Source organism: Chiloscyllium plagiosum, unplaced genomic scaffold (assembly GCF_037043375.1).
Source record: "Chiloscyllium plagiosum isolate Xiang-an unplaced genomic scaffold, Cpla_swu_hap1 HiC_scaffold_1, whole genome shotgun sequence".
In the NCBI taxonomy this organism is placed as follows: Eukaryota; Metazoa; Chordata; class Chondrichthyes; order Orectolobiformes; family Hemiscylliidae; genus Chiloscyllium; species Chiloscyllium plagiosum.
The window spans coordinates 40,651,108-40,670,487 of record NW_028270139.1 but is presented as its reverse complement, the minus strand read 5'-3'; the positions used below and the strand labels follow the sequence as shown (position 1 = coordinate 40,670,487).

At 38.8% G+C, this 19,380-nt stretch overlaps 1 protein-coding gene across 1 annotated transcript; it reads left to right on the top strand.

Annotated features, from left to right (window-relative positions):
- Positions 1-213: 213 nt before the first annotated feature.
- On the top strand, positions 214-18,534 carry ccni (cyclin I). The gene is made up of 6 exons (XM_043695560.1): positions 214-370; positions 12,158-12,292; positions 13,129-13,203; positions 13,704-13,844; positions 15,287-15,517; positions 16,880-18,534. Exons 1-6 carry the CDS (start codon positions 257-259, stop codon positions 17,330-17,332), a joined length of 1,149 nt encoding a protein of 382 aa, XP_043551495.1. The 5' UTR covers positions 214-256; the 3' UTR covers positions 17,333-18,534.
- The last annotated feature ends 846 nt before the right edge of the window (positions 18,535-19,380 follow it).

The window sequence follows — 19,380 nt, the reverse complement described above, 5'->3', positions numbered from 1 at the left end:
TGCTATCACATTGTTAGTAGCTGCTTGCTGTTTGCATGTTGCCTGCAATTCCTACATTACTGCAATGACTGTCCTTCAAAAGCTTTGGCTATAAAGCATTTTGGGAGTCCTGTTGCCATGAAAGGTGCTGTGTATATGTACATTCTGTACAAATCCATTTTATGCCTGTGAGAAAACTCTTTTATATTGATTCAGTTTGTTTTTAATTTGCAGGTAGCTGTATCCATTTGGGAGGTTGGCATATCCAAGGGGTGTCATGAAGTTTTCAGGACCCTTGGAGAGTCAGAGGCTGTCCGTCCTTTTGGAAAATGCAGTCTCTAGGGAAGAACAGATGTGGAAGGTGTACGTGCCAAAATACCTATCCAATCCGGTAACTATTATATTACATGTATAATAGACTATATGAAACATTCAGGAGAGCATGCTTTTTTTAAAAAAAAAAGTATTTTTCTGGCACCATAATTGAGAGAAAATGACTTTGGTGATATGTTTTCTTAAGATTGTAATCAGTTACAGTTACTTATACAAATCCTGCTTGATTATTAGAGAGTTCAGTTTGTGGCAAGATGTTGTTAATCTAATATATACAAAATCTATTTCTATGCTTGTTTGTAGACCAATTTATTTGCGTAGGAGTTTAGGAGACTTTGCTATGAAATATTGCATCTATTAGTGTTTATTTTGATCAGTTTCTTTAATTACTCCATCATAAAACTATTTTGAGAATGTTACAGAACTGAATGGGTGCTTAGTTTGTGAAGTGATTTTGATTGAAGGCATTTTGTGTTTTTAAACTAAATGTTAGCTACCATATAAAATGAAGGTGCCAAGTGGTGAGATAGCATACAGTATATCCAATACTAGATATTAGTAGATGAACATATTAGACTACATAAAGCAGGACTAGGTTTTCAAACTTGCTCCTCAATTTAATAAGATCATGGCTGATATTCTGCTTCAACTTTACCTTCATGCATTTTATCCCTGATTTATTCCTAAAAAACCTTTTGTGCCCAAAAGTCGGTCAATGGCTAAGCATCTATGGTTCTGAGATACAAAATTCCAAGATTCACAGCTTTTGGGATAAAGACATTTCACCATCTCAGTCACAAATGTTTAATTCTTTATTCCAAGGCTGCAACCCTGTTTGTAGATTCTGCATACAGGGAAGTCCTGCCAGCACCAATCCTATCAAACACATTAAGGATTTCACATGTTTCACTTCCATCAATTCACATTCCTCTGAACAGTCAGGAAATTAGATCTAGTCTATTAAATCTCTCCTTGGGACAACTTTCTAATCCCAGGTGTCAGTCACAATGAACTTTATTGCATTTCCTTTCAGGCAGATACAGAATTCCTCATTTCCAGCAAAGGTAAATATTGTGCACAGTTAACCTTAATGGAAGAGGCTGCTCAAATATCCCCATCCTTGATAATTAGGTGCATACATCATAGTGAAAAAACAAGGCTAAAGCATTTGCAACCATATCCAGCCAGGTGCTAAGCAGATATTTCACCTTGATCTCATCCAGAGCTACCCAGTATCATTGATGCTAGTCTTCAGCCAATTCAATTTATCCTGCATGATATCTGTGCTGAAGATACTGAATACTGCAAAAGCTATGGGCCCTGACAGCATTCTGGCAGTAATACTGAAGACTTGTGCTCCAGAGCTTGCTGTTCCCCTTGCCAATCTGTTCCAGCACAAATACAACACTGGCATCTATCTGGCAATGTGCAAAATTTCCCAAGTTTGACCTAGATGAACAGAGCAGGACAAATCCACTCTGGCCCACCACTGTTCCATTAAACCTACCTTTGACCATCAGTAAAGTGCGTTCATGCAGCATTTGCTCAGTATTAACCTTGTTGACACTGAATTTGGGTTCTGCCAGGGCCTCCTGGTTTCTTTTCTCACTGCAATCTTGGGTCAAACACAGACCAAAGCGCTGAACTCCAGAGGTGAGAGTGACTGCCCTTGACTTCAAAGCTGTTTTTGACCAAGTTTGGTATCAAGGAACCCTAGCAAAACTGGCATCGATGGGATTTGGGAAAGAAATCCTTCCACTTTTGTAGTCATACCTAAGCACAAAAACAAATTATTGTTTTTTTTTTTGGAGGTCAGTTATCTTTATTCAAGGCATCACTACAGGGTTCCTTAGGGGAGTGCCTTAGGCTCAGCCAGTTTCAGCTGCTTCATCAATCACCTTCCCTCCAGCAAAGGTCAGAAGTGGAGATGTTCACTGACTGCACAATGTTCAACATCATTCACGACTTCTCGGATACTGAAGCAATCAATGTCCAAATGCAACAAGATCTATAATCTGCATATGGTTACAGCAAAGTAGCAAGACACAAACCAAATTGTAAAATCTTATATCGATATCTTAAAAAGGAAGAAGATTAGAATAGATGAATGTGGATTTTTTTTAAGGAGTGGAGACTGGAGAAAATGTAATGAAGTCTCTGGAATTGGTGGACCCATTAAATCCAAGCTGGCATTCAAACACATTACTGAGTGAACTGCATTGTTGATGGTTGTCTTTCACAGGAAATATTAAATCTGCTTGCTCTGGATATTAAAGATTCCATGTTACTCTTTTGATGAACGACAGGGAGTTAATTCCAGTGTCTGACCAATATTTATCTGCCGTGGTGGGATTCGAGTCTAGAATTACCAGTCTTGCAACAGTACTACTCCACCATTACCTTCTCACAATTGACTGAATTTAAAAGTATTGTCATGAACAGAATTTTTGAAAAATATAAGAGCTGCTGCAATTTCAAATGAGTCTTGTAACAAAATTTAAATTCTTTCAGAGTTACCTCTGGACACTCCTGTTGTTTCCACAATCATTAATCTGAACCTTCTTCCCTGTGAGGAAGTATTATGTTTGTTCAATAAATTTAAAGTTCACTTTAAATTGAATGATTACTGAATAGTTAAGCCCTAACTAATTCACGGTACTGTTTATTTGAGCTTTAGGAAATTTGGTGTGATAGGTTTTTAAAATTGCTATACTTTGTGAGAGAGAGAGCACAAATTAAAGTGATTTCATAACACCTTTTTGTTGCTTCAGTCATGCTTCCATGTTACGCCACAAAGTTTGGCCTGCAGAGAGAGTTGCAAATATGGGTGGATGTGCTAGCTGCCAATCAAAGGTTAATATGCAAGGCAAGGATTCATGATGTGGGGGATGACTTTATTAGCATGGACAGGAAGGGCAGAATAGAGACAGCCTCCTATCCTTAAATGTCTTGTCTGTGTCTAGTGGAGTGCCACAAGGATCAGCGCCGGAGCCTCTGCTATTTACAGTATTATGGTATTAGATTAGACATGAATCCAGAGTCATAAAGGACTAACGAGACCTTGCGACTCATCAGGTTGATGCAGCTTATCTATTCTAATCTCACTTTCCAGCACTTAGTCATAACCTTAAATGTCATGACATGGACCCAGGGTGATAGTGAAGAAAGAGATCAATCTGAGACTGGTCCAGTTGAGAAAAGAAGCAAGCTAAAGAGTCAGGGCAGGCAGGGACAAAGCCGAGAACAAGGTAGCACTGATAAATTAAACTGCATTTATTTCAGTGCAAAGGGCCTAACAGGGAAGGCATATGAACTCTGGGCATGGTTAGGAATATGAGACTGGGCTGTCATAGCAATTACAGAAACATGGCTCAGGGATGGGCAGGACTGGCAACTTAATGTTCCAGGATACAAATGCTACAGGAAGGATAGAAAGGGAGGCAAGAGAAGAACCGGAGTGGCCTTTTTGATAAGGGATAGCATTACAGCTGTACTGAGGGAAGACATTCCTGGGAATACATCCAGTGAAGTTATTTGGATGAAACTGAGAAATAAGAAAGGGATGTTCATCTTATTGGGATTGTATTATAGACTCCTCTAATAGTCATAGGAAAATTGAGAAACAAATTTGTAAGGCGATCTCAGTTATCTGTAAGAATAATAGGGTGGTTATGGTAGGGGATTTTAACTTTCCAAACATAGACTGGGATTGCCATAGTGTTAAGGGTTTAGATAGAGAGGAATTTGTTAAGCATGTACAAGAAAATTTTCTGATTCAGTATGTGGATGTACCGATGAGAGAAGGTGCAAAACGTGACCTACTCTTGGGAAATAAGGTGACTGAGGTGTCAGTGAGGAAGTACTTTGGGGCCAGTGACCATAATTCTATTAGTTTTAAAATAGTGATGGAAAAAGATAGACCAGATCTAAAAGTTGAAGTTCTAAATTGGAGAAAGGCCAATTTTGACGGTATTAGGCAAGATCTTTCAAAAGTTGATTGGGTTCAGATGTTCGCAGGTAAAGGGACGGCTGAAAAATGGGAAGCCTTCAGAAATGAGATAACGAGAATCCAGAGAAAGTATATTCCTGTTAGGGTGAAAGGAAAGGCTGAAAGGTCTAGGGAATGCTGGATGACTAAAGAAATTGAGGTTTTGGTTAAGAAAAAGAAGGAAGCATCTGTCAGGCATAGACAGGATAGATTGAGTGAATCCTTAGAGTATAAAGGCATTTGGAGTATACTTAAGAGGGAAATCAGGAGGGCAAAACGGGGACATGTGGTAGCTTTGGCAAATAGTGTTAAGGAGAATCCAAAAGGATTTTACAAATTCAGTAAGGACAAAAGGGTAACTAGGGAGAGAATAGGGCCCCTCAAAGATCAGTAAGGCAGTCTTTGTGTGGAGCAGTAGGAGATGGGGGAGATACTAAACGAGTATTTTGCATCAGTGTTTACTGTGGAAAAGGACATGGAAGATATACAATGTAGGGAAATAGATGGTGCTATCTTGAAAAATGTCCACATTACAGAGGAGGAAGTGTCTTGAAACACAAAGGTGGATACATCCCCAGGTCCTCATCAGGTGTACCCTAGAATTCTTTGGGAAGCTAGAGAAGTGATTGCTGGGCCTCTTACTGAGATATTTGTGTCATCGATGGTCACAGATGAGGTGCCGGAAGACTGGAGGTTGGCTAACGTGGTGCTACTATTTAAGAAAGGTGGTAAGGTCAAGCCAGGGAACTATAGACCGGTGAGCCTGACGACGGTGGTGGGTAAGTTGTTGGAGGGAATCCTGAGGGACAGGATGTACATGTATTTGGAAAGGCAGAGACTGATTAGGGACAGTCAACATGGCTTTGTGCATGGGAAATCACGTCTCACAAACTTGTTAAGTTTTCTTGAAGAAGTAACAAAGGATTGATGAGGGCAGAGTGGTAGATGTGATCTATATGGACTTCAGTAAGGCACTTGACAAGGTTCCCCGGGGAGGCTGGTTAGCAAGGAGAACTAGCCATTTGCATACAGAACTGGCTTAAGGTAGAAGGAAGAGGATGGTGGTGCAGGGTTATTTTTCAGACTGGAGACCTGCGCCCAGTGGAGTGCCACAAGTGGGTGCTGGATCCACTACTTTTCATCATTTATATCAATGATTTGGATGTGAGCTTAAGAGGTGTAGTTAGTAAGTTTGCTGATGACACCAAAATTGGAGATGTAGTGGACAGCAGAGAAGGTTACCTTGGTTAACAATGGGATCTTGATCAGATGAGCCACTGGGCTGAAAAGTGGCAGATGGAATTTAATTTAGGTAAATGTGAGGTGCTGCATTTTGGGAAAGCAAATCTTAGGACTTATACATTTAATGGTAAGGTCCTAGGGAGTGTGACTGAACAAAGAGACCTTGGAGTGCAGGTTTATAGCTCCTTGAAAGTGGAGTCACAGGTAGATGGGATAGTGAGGGCGGCGTTTGATATGCTTTCCTTTATTGGTCAGAGTATTGAGCACATGTTGAGGTCATGTTGTGGCTGTACAGGACGGTGGTTAGGCCATTTTGGAATATTGTGTGCAATTCTGGTCTCTTTGTGAAGAAGGATATTATGAAACTTGAAAGGGTTCAGAAAAGATTTACAAGGATGTTGCCAAGGTTGGTGGATTTGAGCTAGGCTAGGGCTGTTTTCCCTGGAGCGTCGGAGGCTGAGGAGTGACCGTATAGAGGTTTATAAAATCATGAGGGACATGGATAGGATAAATAGACAAGCACTCCAAAATTCTTGTGTTACTCTGAGCTTCCTACTGTCCTGCCATCCATTGAGTATTCCCTTGTGTTGGAACAACTTCCAAAATAACTTTTTGGGGGTTAAATTCCATCTACCACTGATCTGCCTATCTGACCAACCTATCTATAATATTTCTGTAACACAGGAATGTCTTCCTCACTATTAACCACTTGGCCAATGTTTGTGTCTCAAACTCAACCATGCAAAAGCCTCTTATTGTTGTCAGAAGAGTTCGTTGGAAACTAGATGTCCCATAGTGAGTAACTGTCTTTCTGATTCCTCAAAGCCTGTTCACCATCTACAAGGCCCAAGTCAAGAGTGTGATGGAATACTCTTCAGTTGCCTGAATGGATGTAGCTCCAACAGCACTTGAGGAGCTCGATGACATCCATAGCAAAGCATTCTATTTGGTTTCTAACCCATCTTCCATCTTCACTCTTTCTTCACATCTGCAAAATTGCATTAGTGTGTAACATCAACGGAAAGCGTTGCAGAAATTCATCAAGGGTCCTTTGACCCTGCATTCCAAACCCAGGATGGCTACTATCTAAAGTCACCTGCAAATTCCCCTCCATGCCGCCCCATGCTGATTTGGAAATATATCCATTGCCTTCAGTGTTGCTGCGTCAAAATCTTGGAGCTCCCTGGCTACACCAATTTGACAGTAACTTGACAGCAACAATACACCAAATGGATTGCAGCAGTTCAAGAAGGCAGCTCACCACCACCTCCTTGAGAACAGTTAAGAGCAGTAGTTAAGAATGAGCAACAAATGCTGGTTTAGCCAGTGGCACCCACAGCATCTCAAAAACTAAATAAAAAGTAGTACTTTGGTTAGATCCAAAGTCTGATCTATCTAATACCTCTATTTCTGAAGTTAACATTTGAAGGGATAAGAGATGAGAGTGTGGTGCTGGAAAAGCACAGGAGGTCAGGCTGCATCTGAGAAGCAGGAAAATTGATGTTTCAGGCAAAAGCTCTTCTTCAGCAATGAGGCTGGGAGCCTCTGGGTTGGAAAGAGAAATGGGAGGGAGGGTTGGGGCTAGGGAGAAGGTAGCTGAGGGTGCAATAGGTGGATGGAGGTGGGGGTAAAGGTGGAGAGGAGGGTGAAGCGGATAGGTGGGAAGGAAGATTGACAGGTAGGACAGGTCATGAGGGTGGTGCTGAGCTGGAAGGTTGGAACTGGGGTAAGGTGAGGGGAGAGGAAATGAGTAAACTGGTGAAATCCACATTGATGCCCTGGGGTTGGAGGTGGAAGATGAGGCATTCTTCCTCCAGGTGTCTGGTGGAAAGGGAGTGGCGATGGAGGAGGCCCAGGAACTGCATGTCCTCGGCAGAGTGAGAGGGGGAGTTGAAATGTTTGGCCACGGGGCAGTGGGCTTGGTTGATTGGTGTGGGTGTCCTGGAGGTGTCCTCTGAAGCGGTCTGTGAGTAGGCGTCTCGTCTTCCCAATGTAGAGGAGACCGCATCGGGAGCAACGGATACAGTAAATGACGTGTGGAAGTGCAGGTGAAACTTTGGATGTGGAAGGCTCCTTTGGGGTCATGGATGGAGGTGAGGGGGGAAATGTGGGCTCAGGTTTTGTAATTCCTGTGGCGGCAGGGGAAGGTGCCGGGAGGGAAGGGTGAGTTTGGGGTGGGGGGGGAGCGGAATGGACCTGATGAGGGACTTTACAGAAGATGGATGGGGTGGGGAGAGAAATATATCTCTGGTGGTGGGGTCCATTTGTAATGGCGGAGGATGATGCGATGTGTATGGAGGTTGGTGGGGTGGAAGGTTTTTTTTCGCCTATTTGAAGGGATAAATCATTTCTTGAGTTGACCCCAAGGGCAGTGTCTTGTCAGATGATCTTTTAAAATGAAACTCCTCTCAAATAGTAATAATGTAAATTCATAATAGATTCTTTTCTGCTGCATTCTGGACCTGTGATTCAATCTTTTAAATTTGATTTTGATTTCACATTAGATCACATTCCTAAGCAGTAGTAGGCATTGAATATAATACTTCCAGCTGAACTGGTTGGTTTTAAACAGGTAAGCAGATATATTCCAAAAGGCATGTTTTGGGATTTTGAATTATTGACATGAAAAGATCATAGAAAAAAAACTGATTTAATAGTTTAGTTTTCATTCTGATGTTGATAGTAAGGATGCCTTGCCCTTTGAAAGAATAGTTCAGTGGATCATGACACTGTGACATATCCAAAATGCCCTTTATAGTGTGAGCTAAAAGGAAGTGATAGATTACTAACAATCCAAATGTTTTTGTTTAACAGATCAATAGAGATGCATTATATACATAAAAATTGAAGTGTTAAAGTGATTGTTTGCAGCAATGCTAAAAACGTATTTTTGATTGTCACAAAGCTGGAGAGGCTTTAGAGTATCAGTGACAGAATTGATTTGATGCTTCAGGGCTGCAAGGATTGGTGCTGGGTCCACTGCTTTTTGACATTTGTATAATTAATCGAGCTGTGAATATAGAAGATATGGTAAGTAAGTTTGCAAATGACACCAAAATAGTTTGTGTAGTGGGCAGTGAAGGCTATCTTTGAGTACAACGGGACTTTGATCAGATGGGCCATTGACCAAGAAGTGGCAGATGTAGTTTAAATTAGATAAATGTGAAGTGTTGCGTTTTAGTAAGACAAACTGGAGCAAGACTTATACAGTCAATGGTAGGGCCCTGGGGAGTGTTGCCAAACAAATAGACCTTGGGGCGCAGTTGCATAGTTACTTGAAAATGGAGTTGCAGGTAGTAGGGTCGTGAAGGCATTTGGCATGTTTGCTTTCATTGGTCAGAACACCGAATATTGGAGTTGGGATATCATGTTACAGCTATACAGGACATTGGTGAGGCCATTTTTAGAATACTGTTCATTTCTGGTCTCCTTCCTATTGGAATGATGTTATGAAACTTGGAAAGGTTCAGAAAGGATTTACAAGGATGTTACTGGATTTGAGCTGTAGGGAGAAGCTGAATAGGCTGGGGCTGTTTTCCCTGGAGTATCAGAGACCGAGGGGTGACCTTAGGTTTATAAAATCATGAGCATGGAAAGGGTGAGTATCCAAGGGCTTTTTTCCAGGATAGGGAAGTCCAAAGTTAGTGGGCATAGGTTTAAGGTGAGAGGGGGAAGATTTAAAAGGCGTCTGAGAAGCAAATGTTTCATGCAGAGAGTGGTGCGTGCATGGGACAAGCTGCCAGAGAAAGTGGTGGAGGCTGGTAAAGAATCTGGACGAGCACATCAAGAGGAATGGTTTGGGGGATATGGGCCAAAATTGGGCAAATGGGACTAGACCAGTTTAGAATATCTGGTCGGCATGGACGAGTTGGACCGACGGGTCTGTTTCCATGCTGGATAACTCCATGGCTGTCTGATTCCCAGCATTGTTTCCTATCCTCTTTACTTTAAACTCCCAGAGCTGTTCTTGGCTTCTGTTTTGAACTTGCACTAAAGTCTGGGCACATGTTGCTCCAGACTGCTAATCCTGAGACTTCAGCTGCAATGTGCTTTAACCAGATTCAATCTCTAGATAGGGCCTGGACAGTATAGGTGTGTTTTTTGCTTAATATTGTACACATTTTCTGTTTTGCAATGTATTTTGGTTTGAAAATCATTTCACCTTGAACTGCTCAATGTTGCACATGTATGGTACAGTCTTTCAGTGTATGACATTGGCCATCTTTTGGGAAAAGCTAATGAAACTTAATCCTGGCTTTAACTTTTATTCTTATAGGAACCGATGATACACTGAAAGTTATAATTTTCAAGAGCAAAACCACAAACTACTAATGTGCAGAGCCACAGGAATAATTGCTTAAGGCTCAATTTTTTGTGAAGTATATACAGCAAATTTTGTTTTTAACCATATGAACTAGCACACTCAATAAAGTGGCAAAAATTATATCTTGCACATACCATGAAGTTTACAGTGTTATTCTGGCCAAATATTTTAGTCTTAAAAATTTATTTCTCAATGTACATAGTCAATCGAATGTCTACACAAAATATCAAGTTGATTCAATTTCTCCTCAAGTACTGCAAACTACCATAATGTCAGCGTAGTCAGTAGAGGGTGCGAGTGAAAAGGCTGTCTGGCGGTAAATTTTATTTAATGCAAAACTACATTATTGTTTGTGATATATTCTGTAAATAAAGTTTAACAGCAATGTGTATACCTGCTACACTACATTTCTATTACTTAATGTTGTTTTTACATTGACTGTGTGGACCTCTTGATCAACTAGCACACTCCTGGTCCCATAGGTACCAGTTAATAAAATGTTTGCTGTATTATCTTGGATGAAGGGACTACTGTATTATAGCTGAATTTGCTGGTGATTCAAAGGTCAGTCACAACGCAAATCAAAGAGGGATGCATCGATTCTGTAAAGAGATATTGATAGGTTAAGTGAGTGAGTGGAAATTTGGTAGATACAATATAATGTTTACTGCAAGGGCAATTAAATTTAAAGGTAGAAAAGTCTTAAAATAATTAGTTTTATGACCAGGTGAGGAGAGACAAAATAATTTTCCTCTTTCTCTACTCCATTTGATTGTAGTAGTCACTTTGAATTTTGAAAGGATGTATTTGCTTTGCAGTGCAGAATGTAAGAATTAAACCAGATAGATATTCTTGAGTTAAACACACAAGGAATTTTTTTTTATTGCTAAAAGCCAATTCAAGTAAAAATGTACACGTACTTCCTAATTCCTACAAATAGACGTACACCCAAAAATACAATAGGTAATACATATTTCTGTGCAATGGGATGTTATCTTGAACAAGTCAGTTCTAGTTTAGAAAGCTAAAATCTGTCAAGCTGCAATGATTGCATCCAAATTAAGTTTTACTGAAGCCCGAGTAACTGGTAGTTACCCTTCCCTTGAAATCATTGTTGCTGGTTTGAGATCCTTCCGACTTCTGTTTGCAGCAAGGACACTATTCTGGCTGGTTTCCAAGTCATAAACAAGATTTGCAGCTTTTGAGAGGAGTCTCTGTGAAGGTATCTCAGATAGGCAATCTGTTTGGTAAAAACATTATTTATGTATGCAAAGATCTTGGTCACGTGATTTATGTCAGTTAGTGTGATTGAACCAGATAGTAGTGAAGGATTCTTAAAGGAATCAGTTAACCATGATCTTTTGCTTGTGGCTTTTAACCATTGTCATTATTTTTATTAATGTCTCAGTTAACTGCTAAAAGATCAGACCTGCATATTGATGTTCGAAAAGAGTTGTCCAGTGATGTCCTTTCCTTTAGAGTTTATGTAAACATTTGCAGCTCCATGGAATGGAGTGAGTGTTTGGGATACAGACTAGTTACTTCAAGTCAGTGTCCTTGTCTCGTTAAATAAGGTTTCTCACACATATGACCATCTAATATTAATACTTGATGTATTATATCTCTGTAACACCACAAGATATTGCACATGGAGTACTGTCCACTGGTTTTTGTCTCCTTATATAAGAGATTATGGTTGTCTTGGAAGAAGTTCAGAGAAGGTTCTCTAGGCTGATTTCTGGGAGAAAGAGGTTGTATTATGAGGAATGTTTTAACAGGTTGTGCCTATACTCATTGGAGTCTTTTTTAAAATGTAAGGTTATCTTTTTGAAACATATCATTTTAAAAGGCTTTGATAGGGTAAATGTTGAAAGAATGTTTTGCCTCCTGTGGACAATTGTTAACAATGGGACATGGCTTTAAAATAAGAGGTCTCATTTCAGATTTTTAAAAAAAATTGTTCATGGATGGGCAGAACTTATTGCCCATCCCTAGTTGCCCTTGAAAGTGGTGGTGAGCTGCTGCCTTACCTGCTGCAGCCCATCCATGTGCTGTAGGTAGACCCACAATGCCTTTAGGAAGAATTTCTTCAGTGAGGATGTTGGTATTTGAAATTCTGTGTTTCAGAGAACAGTGAAGACTGGCTCATTAAATATATAAGCTGGGTAGATATGTTTTTAAATGACAAAGTGAAACAATATGGGAGGCAGGCAGCAAAGTGAAGTTAAGCAATCATTTCAGCCTATTAAATGCAGCATTTATATGGAAATCCCCTTCACTGTTTTCTGCAGGATACAGATGTCTCTCCAGCACAGCGGGATGAGGTCATTCAATGGCTGGCTGACTTGAACAGAAAATTCCATTTTTATCCAGAAACACTTTCCCTTGCCATCACTATTTTGGACAGGTTTTTAGCTCTGGTAAAGGTAAGGAACTTGTGTTACATCCTATTTAACCTGATTTATACCTGAACGAAGACAACTCTAGCCTTTTTACACACTCCTTCAGTTTCTTTCTATAAGGAGTGTGGCTTTTTTTTTTCAAATACTTGCATACAAGTTTTTGCTCCTGTAAACTAAAATGCTTACTGACCAAAAGGTTGGGCTAGACTGAAAAATTGTTTGGTCAAAGCCAATAGTAGACTAAATGGCTGCCATCATTTCATTAATCTATATTAGTTCTTTGCTTTTTCTAGTCTTTCTATTTATCATATAACTGTATTTCAAATCATGGGATTAAAAGCAAATCTATGAAGATTGTGTAGTTTAGATATCCTTTTTTTTAAACATTCAACTGTGATGATTGGGGCCAACTGTGAATTTCAAATATCCCCAAGACTTGCTGTATTTTATTTTTGTACTAGTTTCTACTTGATTTGCTGGCTTTGACTGAGAACTATAAAATTCACACAAATTACTTATGTGGATATTTTTGCATATACAAGTGAAAACCATTGCAATGCCATGAGACTGGATTTGTCTGAATTTCCAAGTGAACCAAATTTACAACTAATTGACATGAAAATGATTTATTTAAAGCAAAAGGAATCAAACTAACCAATGATGAATTACTGCAAATATTGACAGTCAAAATTGAAACTAAAACATGCACAAAATATAGCATGTCTTTTTGGTTTTGAAAAATTACAAAATGCAATTTGCTATTTTTAAGCACCAATATAGGATCGGTACACAGTTTGATATTTTATAATTAAGTATTTAAATATGCACGGTTTAATTTTGTACTTTTCCTGATTTTCAAGGCCCGTCCAAAGTATCTGTGGTGTATAGCTATCAGTTGTTTCTTCCTGGCAGCTAAAACCAATGAAGAAGATGAGGTTGGTTGACTTTTTTCAAATTAACAAAATTTATTTAATTTTTTTCTCTTTCCTGAAACTGCTGAGATAATCACTTTCTGTCCTAGCAGACATACTAGACTTCTATAACGTCAAAGCTGAAAGTTATTAACTGTTTGTGAAGTAACATCTTTATTTCAGGATCACACGCTAGAGTGCTTGTTTTAATTATGGTTACCTTAACTCATGGTAGTAAATGCTACACTGCTGTGTATTAAATATCAATTATTTATACTTTCAGCTAAACCAAAAACCTGTAGCATTATGACCCTACAAATATGGAATTGTTCTTCATTGGGTCTTTTCAGATGTGCCTCGGGATGTGTATTTTAAAAACCCTTACATGCTTCAGATTAAGCAGTGATTTGAGTTTCTACTGCTTCCAGGCAGCTGAAAGTAACCAATGTATTTACACTTATGCATTCTGATTGGATGCATATCTGATATTCATAAAGTAATTCTCTTGTATTTCTCTGCTGCAGATCATTCCATCTCTAAAGGACATGGTAAAGACTAGCAACTGTGGTTGTTCATCTGCAGATATTCTTAGAATGGAGAGGATTGTACTGGATAAATTGAACTGGGATTTGCACACAGCAACACCGTTGGATTTTCTTCATATTGTAAGCATGGTTTGAAAAGTTTGATTTAATTACTCCAATGATTGCATGCATGTTCATAAAATACTTTGAAGCTGTTTAGGTCCAGTAATTTATCCACAACACCAAAGGTGGTTTGGGAAATGATTTATGCAATGTTATTTATATCAGACATGCAATGTTTGTGTACATGTCTGTTGTCTTGTCTCCTCCTGAGAAACAATAATTCTAGAACTTTGAATTTAATCAAAATGAATCTACTTCTTGCTGCTGCTTAGTGTAACATGATATAATTTTGACTCTCTGTCTACTTTGTATATTTTTTAATGTTTCTTGGAAAATTGATGTGTTGACAATAGATGATGAAGTCAGACATAATCCAAATAATATACCATTTTGCAGCACTGCACTAATTGCAGGCGACAACCTTCCTCCCTGCAAATGTGGAGTTCAAAACTACTGTCTGAGGGTTGGGGGAAAGAAGTTAGCATTGAGACAATACCTTGGTTACTGCATCTAACTACAGACTCAGAAATGGCTCACCATTGTACTGTAAAGGACAGCTACAATAGTGATTTGTTCAAATTCCACCCATCTTGCCCTCCATGTGTGGAAACTGGCTTGGTTTCTTTGATCATTTCCTGGATATACAACACAAAACCAAACCAGTTAACCCAGCTAGTCTGTTGCCAGTGTTTATGCTCCACTTGAGCGTATCATTGTAATCCTCTATGGCCTTGCTTCATCCTCTCTTGTCTTATGTTTTTAAAAAGAAATCTGTACCATTTGCTTAGCCACATCTTTTGGTTATTATTACCATATTTATGATCATATCTGTGGGAGAGATTGTGTGAAATATTTGATGCTCCTTAGTCCTGCAAGTTTCAACTCCATGCTAATGCTGGTGGTGAGGATTCCCTTTGTATCCTATTTCTGTAATAACGAGTTAATAGTAGGATTTAAGCACTGCATTATGATGTTCAATTTTGTGTTATGCTGTAACCCTTGGAATTTCATTGTGGGGGTACCTTAATTCCTCTTAGCTGTCAGGCTTCAGTACTGCTTCACAGTGCAAATCCACAGGCAAAGGAATTAACTGACTTTACCCTCCATATTCATACATGTGTTTACAAATGTTTGTGGTGCTTTATTTCCTTTGGACATTCTTATAGATGGGCATTTGGTTCTGATAACAGTAGACCTTGTAAAATGGGTGGCTAAACTTTTCAGACCCTGAAGAGCCCAGTTTCAATCATTATAGAGTTAGCTGATTTCTTGTGCCTCACACATGAGATTAGCTAACATCAGCATCATGGAGTAAAGGTAACATTGTCTCTAACTTGAGGTGGAGCTATATACATACTGGAAACCAGTGCATCCTCATGATGTTTTTTCATGGATGAATACTCTAGCAATGTTTTCTTTGTCATTATGGTTGAAATAACTTAACGTTAATGTTTGTTCAGTTTCATGCGATGATGCTAACCAGCCGTCCCCAGTTACTCAGCGACCTGCCTAAGATGACCCCATCCCAACATATTGCACTCCTTATTAGGCAGCTACAGCACTGTGTGGCTTGTCACCAGCTTCTACAGTTCAAGGGCTCTACACTTGCACTGGCTATCATCAGTCTCAAGCTGGAAACATCCATTCCTGATTGGCTAGCTGTCACTATTGATCTGCTGAAAAAGGCACAGGTATGAGCAACTTACATTTATCTGGGTTAGGTGCTTGTGTTTTTATATAAAAAAAACATTTGGCATGTATTATAAAGATCTGCAGCACAGAAAAAAGCCTGTTAGCCCATTGTGTCTGTGCTAGTCAAGATCAATCAGCAAATTGTTCCAATGTTTATGTGTAATGGTCATAGTAATCAGATAGAACTTAGGTTTTGCTTCAGGAACTGGAGTTGGTCCACATTTGCACCTACCTGTCTAGTCCAAGGGGGCAAGAACATGGCAATCAGGAACAAAAATGAAAGCAGTATATTTTATTTCACAGGAGACTAGGAATTATTTGCATTCAGAGAGGCCTAGATACCTTATACATCAAACAGTTAACTTGCAAATGCAACATGCAGTTAAGACGACAGTATTAGCTAGCTTTTGTTAGAGAAGAGTGGCAATATAGGAGTAAAGAACTCTTACTAGAATTATTAAGGGCCACACCTGAAGCAGTTTGTACAGTTTTCATGGTGTCACTGAAAGAAAGGCATGCTTCTAGAGTGCAGTGAAGATTCATTAGGCTGTTTCCTGTGATTAGAGGATTGTCCTATGAGAAGGGGTTGAGTAGAAAATACCTGGAGTTGAAAATGAGAAGTAATGTAATTGAAACCAGTTTTTGAAGTGACCTGACAGGGAAGACATTTTCTCAGTGTCTACACTAACAGGGGAATCTAAAACAATTGTGATCACAATCTCTGAATAAGGGGTTTGCTATTTAGTTTAGAACTGAGGAGAAATTTGTTCACTCATAGGTCAAGAATTCAGCATGCTAGAGTGTGGTGGATCATCAGTTGTGAATGTATTACAGGCTGTTTGTTGGACCTTTGGCTATCAAGGGGCATAGGGATAGTGTGGGAAGGAGGACGTGAAATAGAAGATCTTATTGAATAACCAAGCAGGTTTAAATGCCTAAATGGCGTACTCTTACCCTAAGTTCTTATCACTTGTGGCAAAAAAAATGGAATTACAAAACTACTGTGATTACAGCAAGGTCATAAAGTAGCTCAGAACACTTTAATTGCAGTAGCACCAGGATAATTAGTGTCCTACTGAACAATTTCGAAAAATTTCTCCTGAAACTAGACCCACTATATCGGGCTATTTAATGTAGTTGATGTTAAGAATTTTAAGCTATGTTAACTACTGCATTGTGACAGATATTTAGACTGCCAGGAAATGGAACTCGCTTTTTTGTAAAGGAGCAAATACAATATTTAAGCTTTCAACATCTCACATTATTGTCAGTATATTACATGACAGTATTTAATACATCATTTATGGGCATCCAGTTTCTGTCATTGAAATGTTTCATAAAGTATTCTGTTAATTTTTCAGCTTGATAGCTTACAACTAATTCGTTGTCGAGAGCTTGTGGCTGGACACCTATCCACATTTCATGCTTTCCTACCATCCAATATGGTGTACATCTACAACCCCTGTAAACAAACCATGGTGCTGTGTGGTAGGGGAGCATTTAGCTTATCCTCCTCCCCTACCACAGAGCCAGAGTTTGTTGTCAAGGATGCCACCAAGAGAATTAGCAGTACAGCAGCACCCTACCGACGCCTACCTGATTCCTATAGCTGCAAGCAGGCCTCAGCAAAACGCAAAGTAGAGGAGATGGAAGTGGATGACTTCTATGATGGAATAAAGCGTTTGTACAATGAGGAGTGCAGTCAAGAAATTGTGGGGGTGGATACTGTATCCCCTAGCTGTAGCACAGATCTACAGATTAAAGATGGTAGTATCTCTCCTTGTCCTCCACTTCAGCCAGTTACAGTCATTTAACTGGCCAAAGTAGCTGAAGTTCAGGGCTTGAGCTGCATCACAAGACAACAGTGTTGAAGGGCATACCTTACCAGGCTGAAATGAAGTGAGCCAAACATTTTCATGCTGCTAATTTTAGTCTAATCATTTATTCAAGCACTCAAAAAAAATAAAAAGAATATACTAAAAATATTAAAAGACCCAAAAACTGGAACAAAAAAAATGTTGTAGCAATTCTAACGTTTTCTCTTGTTGTCAGTATAATTGCATCTATTTCTAAATCTTGACTTTTTTTGTGCCGTCTGTTCTTTGTTCTAAATCTACAATTCACTGTGACATATTCATTTGACAGCCTAGTTGTTGCTTACCATCCAATTTCGTCCTGTAGTTTTGTGCTTATATACATTGATGTGCACGTTGTTTTACACACACTGATTTTTGAGGAGGATTTTTGGAGGGGTGTTTTTTTTGTAACTCTTCAGCATGTGTGATGGTAAAAAATTGTCAAGTAAACAAACTTTCTTGGGTAGCTAAGCTGTTGTGCAAACTGCCTGAAAACTAAAATTATGGGGAGGTTTTGGTTATAAACAAAATTTAAACATTGCTACAAAGTCCTCTAAATTTGTTTTATAATGGAAACAGTGAACAGCACTTTTGAGTTTTATTTCCTTTAGTTTGGAAGAGATGCTGTTCTTTTGGGTCTGAAACAAATGTCATTTAATTTTTTTAAACATGGCTGATTTTGTGAATTCTGAACATGGTTTTGTAAATTAATGTTAAAATCAGTTAACTAAAGTACCACAATTTAGATGATGTCTATTTATTTGTCCTTTTAATTGCATTGTGCCATTTTTGGGAAACCATTAACTTGCCATAAATGTACATCAATTTACTTTACATGGACCTGAGTTTTGAAATTTTATACAAAACAAACTTCAGTTCACATCACAGTGGGTTTTATTACCAGGAATTCACATAAGATAAAAATAATTCTAAATGGGCAGTTACTTGAAATTAAACCTATTTTACCTTTCCTATGCTTTACCCTAAATGTGGAGGGGAAAGAACTAATTGTTATTTTTACCCCTACTAGTTTCTTAAATTATCTCTGACTTTGGGCACAGTGCTCTCTCTACAGTCTGAAAAAGGTACTGCAGTCTTTGAAAAAGTGCAATTGTACTGCTGAAGTGCTTCTGGCAGCAATAAAGTTGTCCTTGATTCAACATTGTTTCTTTCTGTATGATTTATTTTCTTAAAAGTTGTTGCGCAATTGCTAACTCTGTTTCTTAAAGAATAATCAGCAAAGTAGCATTTGTAGTGAGTGCGTGCTTCCTTTCTGCCTAATCAATAGCCTTCCCTTTCTCCTTTCTTTCCCCCCCGATGATGGTAAGATATCTTACCAAATTAAATGTTTCAAAGCTGTACATGTCCATATTAATATCACACTAAGAAATTGTAGGCAAATTTGATAATAGAACAAACTTAAGTTCTGTATCTGAATGCACAAAACATTTTATGCCTAAGCAAGGAAGTTAAAAACAAAGGCAAACCATATTGCAGATTTGTATGGCAGACTAGAAGACCTTAGAAACCTTTAAAGATCAGCAAAGTGTTAGTAAAAAAAAAATCCATAAAATGTGTGAGGGCAAATTCAGAAATAAAATGGAGGCAAAATATAAAAAGAGTAGCTAAAGTGAATGTTGGTCCCTTAAGGATGAGACTGTGGAGTTAACATTGGAGTCTCTAAATCAATGTTTTGCTTCATTTTTCACAGTGGTGGACACTAATACTATTCCAATAGTAGCAGGTACAGCAGAGATTATTGAAAGGAAGGAACTTAGAACAATCATCAAGGAAGAAAAAGTACTGAGCAAATATTGGAATTGAAGGCAGACAACTCACTGATGGCCTACATCCTAGAGTCTTGAAATGGCAGCAGAGACACTGGTTATAATATTCCAAAATTCCCTGGATGTGGGAAAGGTTCCAATGGATTGGAAAATGGTAATACCTTAAAAAGAAAGGGAGGCATAAACTAGGAAACTACAGACCTGGTTAAGATGTTGGGA

What these genes read in the sequence shown, in the direction of transcription:
- ccni (XM_043695560.1), top strand. Translation starts at nt 257, where the DNA reads ATGAAGTTTTCAGGACCCTTGGAGAGTCAGAGGCTGTCCGTCCTTTTG. An exon ending in GGTTTTTAGCTCTGGTAAAG is followed by an intron (nt 12,293 to 13,128) that starts GTAAGGAACTTG and finishes CTGATTTTCAAG; the next exon opens with GCCCGTCCAAAGTATCTGTG. An exon ending in AAACCAATGAAGAAGATGAG is followed by an intron (nt 13,204 to 13,703) that starts GTTGGTTGACTT and finishes TCTCTGCTGCAG; the next exon opens with ATCATTCCATCTCTAAAGGA.